The sequence below is a fragment of the Elephas maximus genome, chromosome 16 (genome assembly GCF_024166365.1).
Source record: "Elephas maximus indicus isolate mEleMax1 chromosome 16, mEleMax1 primary haplotype, whole genome shotgun sequence".
Lineage (NCBI taxonomy): Eukaryota > Metazoa > Chordata > Mammalia > Proboscidea > Elephantidae > Elephas > Elephas maximus.
Genome location: NC_064834.1, coordinates 43,203,773 through 43,206,957, shown reverse-complemented (window position 1 = coordinate 43,206,957; position 3,185 = coordinate 43,203,773). Strand labels below are relative to the sequence as shown.

The 3,185-nt window shown below is 52.0% G+C and overlaps 1 protein-coding gene across 1 annotated transcript; it reads left to right on the top strand.

Annotated features, from left to right (window-relative positions):
* The first annotated feature begins 512 nt into the window (after positions 1-512).
* On the top strand, positions 513-1,280 carry FGFBP3 (fibroblast growth factor binding protein 3). Its single transcript, XM_049855740.1, has one exon. It carries the CDS (start codon positions 513-515, stop codon positions 1,278-1,280), a length of 768 nt encoding a protein of 255 aa, XP_049711697.1.
* Positions 1,281-3,185: the final 1,905 nt, after the last annotated feature.

Here is a 3,185-nt window from a genome sequence, read left to right as displayed (position 1 = left end):
ACTAATCTCTCATGCAGTCATTCCCTCTATCCTAATAAAGCCCCGCCACCTCTCCCAGAACTCGGTAAGTTCAAAGTGTAGTAAAAGTGCATGTTTCTGAGAAATAATCTGAAATGGTTTGGTAGATAGTTTGTTTGAGGGTGGAGAGGGAAGGGGGTGGAAGATATAATTAATTATCAAACATTACTTAGCTGTTATATTTGCATGGGGAAGACAATCCCAGTGCACAATTTGTTTCAAAACAATTATTTAGGCAGTAATTTGTTTTCCCTCAGGAAAGCTCTTCAGAGGGGCCCCTCGCACTGGAAACCAGCATGTAGAAAGTCTGGGGAGGGGGGATTCGCAGGTGCATAGGCCTGGGCGAAGCGCTGCGCCCTGGCTCAGCTGGTGGCGGTCCCTGCCTCTGTCCGCAGGTCTGGGGGATGCTCCTCGCCCGGCCTTGTCTCCGCTGAAGCTCCCGGGGTCCCAGACGAGCGGAGCGGAGCGGAGCGCAGAGGCGGACTCCGCGGGCCATGACTCCTCCGAGGGTGCAGGCGTCGCTCTTGCTGCTGGTGCTGGGCGGCTGTCTCCTCGCGGCCGCCGGGAGGGACAAGGGGTCGGCTGGCAGCGTGGCACAGCCGGCTCCGGTCTCCGCGGGCGGCTCCTCGGGCCGTTTCGTCAGCCCCCAGAAGCACGCGTGCAGCTGGCAGCTCCTGCTTCCCGCCCCAGAGGCCGCGATCCGCAGCGAGCTAGCGCTTAGCTGCCAGAGCCCGGACGGGGCGCGCTACCAGTGCGCCTACCACGCGGAGCCCGAGCGCTGCGCCGCCTATGCGGCCCGCGGCGCGCACTACTGGAAGCATGTGCTGGGCCGGCTGCGTAAGAAGCGGCTGCCCTGCCACGACCCGGAGCGGTTCAGGGCCCGCATGTGCTCGGGCAAGAGGGGCCACGGCACCGAGCTGCGCCTCGCGCCCCGCCAGTCCCCTCCCGCGGGCCCCACCACCGCGGGCTTCCCAGGGGAGCCCAAGCCGCGGGCCAGAGGCCGGGGGCGGCCCCGGGAGCCCGCGCCCGGTCCAGCCGCAGGGGCCCCGCCTCCTGTGAGCACGCCGTTCAAAAAGAGGCCTTCTGAGAAGAAGACCAAAGGGGGCAAGAGGAAGGGGGTCTCGAGCCCTGACGAGGAGAGACCCCTGGGGACCGGGCCAGACCTCGACGGTCTGGACGAAAACGCCGGGCTCACCGAGACCTACTGCGCTGAGAAGTGGCACTCCCTCTGCAACTTCTTTGTCAATTTCTGGAATGGCTGAGGCTTCTGGCCCCGGGAAGGGGGACGGACGAGGGGGATGGTGTGTGTGTAGGATTGGGGTGTGAGTGTGGGGGGTGGGCAGCGCAACGGGGAGGGGAAGCTAAGGGCATTGTTAGGGCAAAGGACCCCGGGATAGAGAGTGGGGAGGAGTCCAGCTTCTAGAATGGGAAAGGGCGCTTAGGATGAAAGTGTAGAGGTACGGAGAACCTCTGAGACAGCAGAGAAATTTTAAGAGTCTCAGCCTTGATTAAGAGCAGAAGAAATAGTGGAAACAGAAGAAAAAAAATATGCAAAAACTATAGACGGGGGAGAGAGCTGGGCACATAGAGAGGCTGAGAATAAGGGGGAAATAGAGTGACTAAAGTGATGCGAATCTTGGGTGGGAAGCAGCATACAATGTACTGTTTAACACATTTCTATTAAAATGTAATCACAAGCAATTGATGACCCGAGTCAGGATGAATTGTTCATAGTGACTTCTCAGCTGATCAGCTGAACAGGTTTGCTGCCTTTTTTTTTTTCCCCCCTGAATTAGTGTGACTCTGGCTGCTGCCTGATGTCATAGATGATCTCTGTAGGGATAGAAGCCATTCAGAAGTAAAAACTGACTGCAAGGAAAGACTTTGAGTACGGTTCACTTTCAATTAATTCTTTCAGAAGTACTACTTCTTAAAGGAGTCATGCTGATGATGTCCTGCAACTTTCCCAGCAACTTTCTAAATTCAGACCTGAATTGTAGAAGCTGAGTGCTCCAGAAGATTTTTTAAATTATTATCTTGATATTTGATCATATTTTAAATACCAGCTAAAATTTAAGTGTATATCCCAGAGTTGTTTGAACCATTATGGAAGTTGTATCTGTTTCACGTAATTAATTGTTAACCTATTTCATTTTTAATATGATGTAATGATACAGTTTGCACATGTTTGGTGTTCAATAAAAACTATGGATAGATTTAAAGAACTGTTAGGGCAATGCAAATTCTGCCTGCACTTGGTCTAGCTCTTGAGGACACCTTAAGCATGTGTGAGAACCGCGGCTAGAATCATGGTTTTACCTGTCCTTACAAAACAACTGCTAATCCTTGCCTCTGTGCTGTTTGGCAGAAACCCTGGTGGCATAGTGGTTAAGTGCTACGGCTGCTAACCAAAGGGTAGGCAGTTTGAATCTGCCAGGCGCTCCTTGGAAACTCTATGGGGCAGTTCTACTCTGTCCTATAGGGTCGCTATGAGTCGAAATCGAAATGACAGCACTGGGTTCTGGGTGCTTTTTGGCAGTCTGATGAACTTACCTCTATGAAAGAGGGAAAGGACAAACACTGTAGGCACAAGCATATAGTGTGGGTTGCTACTGCCTCTCCTCTGCTCCTCTATGAGAACAGCTAGGACTCTGCCTCTGGAAGAGAGTAGGGACTGACAAAGGCCAGCTGCTTGCAGAGAAAGGGCAATGGTCCCATCTACCACCAACTTCCTGAGTGACCCTGGCTAAGTCCCAGTGTCTTTGAGTCTGTACGTTGAGGGGAGTTAGACTGGGTTAAATGTGAGGTCCCTAAGGCACATTGCCAGTATTCTAGAATCCTATACATAGTTTTACATAGAGATGATATGTGAACATCAACAACTGGTATGTGTAGTATACTACATGCTATAACCCAAGAAAGGTCATGGAGTTGGAAAAGATTCAGACAAAGACAACCTAAATGGCCAGGGAAATAGGAGGCTTTGATATCTAGAGCATACAGAAAGATTTAGAAAGGCAGGCTAGAAGGACAAGCCTGTAGTTGGGAGAGGACAGGATCAAAATCTCTAAAATAACGAGTAGGGTGGACATGGGGAACGTGGGTATTTTCCCCTGCAGTTACCATCAAGAGTGAGGGGAAAGTTTACTGACAGAGCTGGGATCATC

Excerpts from the sequence above, each read along its gene's own strand:
- FGFBP3 (XM_049855740.1), top strand. The coding sequence starts at position 513 with ATGACTCCTCCGAGGGTGCAGGCGTCGCTCTTGCTGCTGGTGCTGGGC.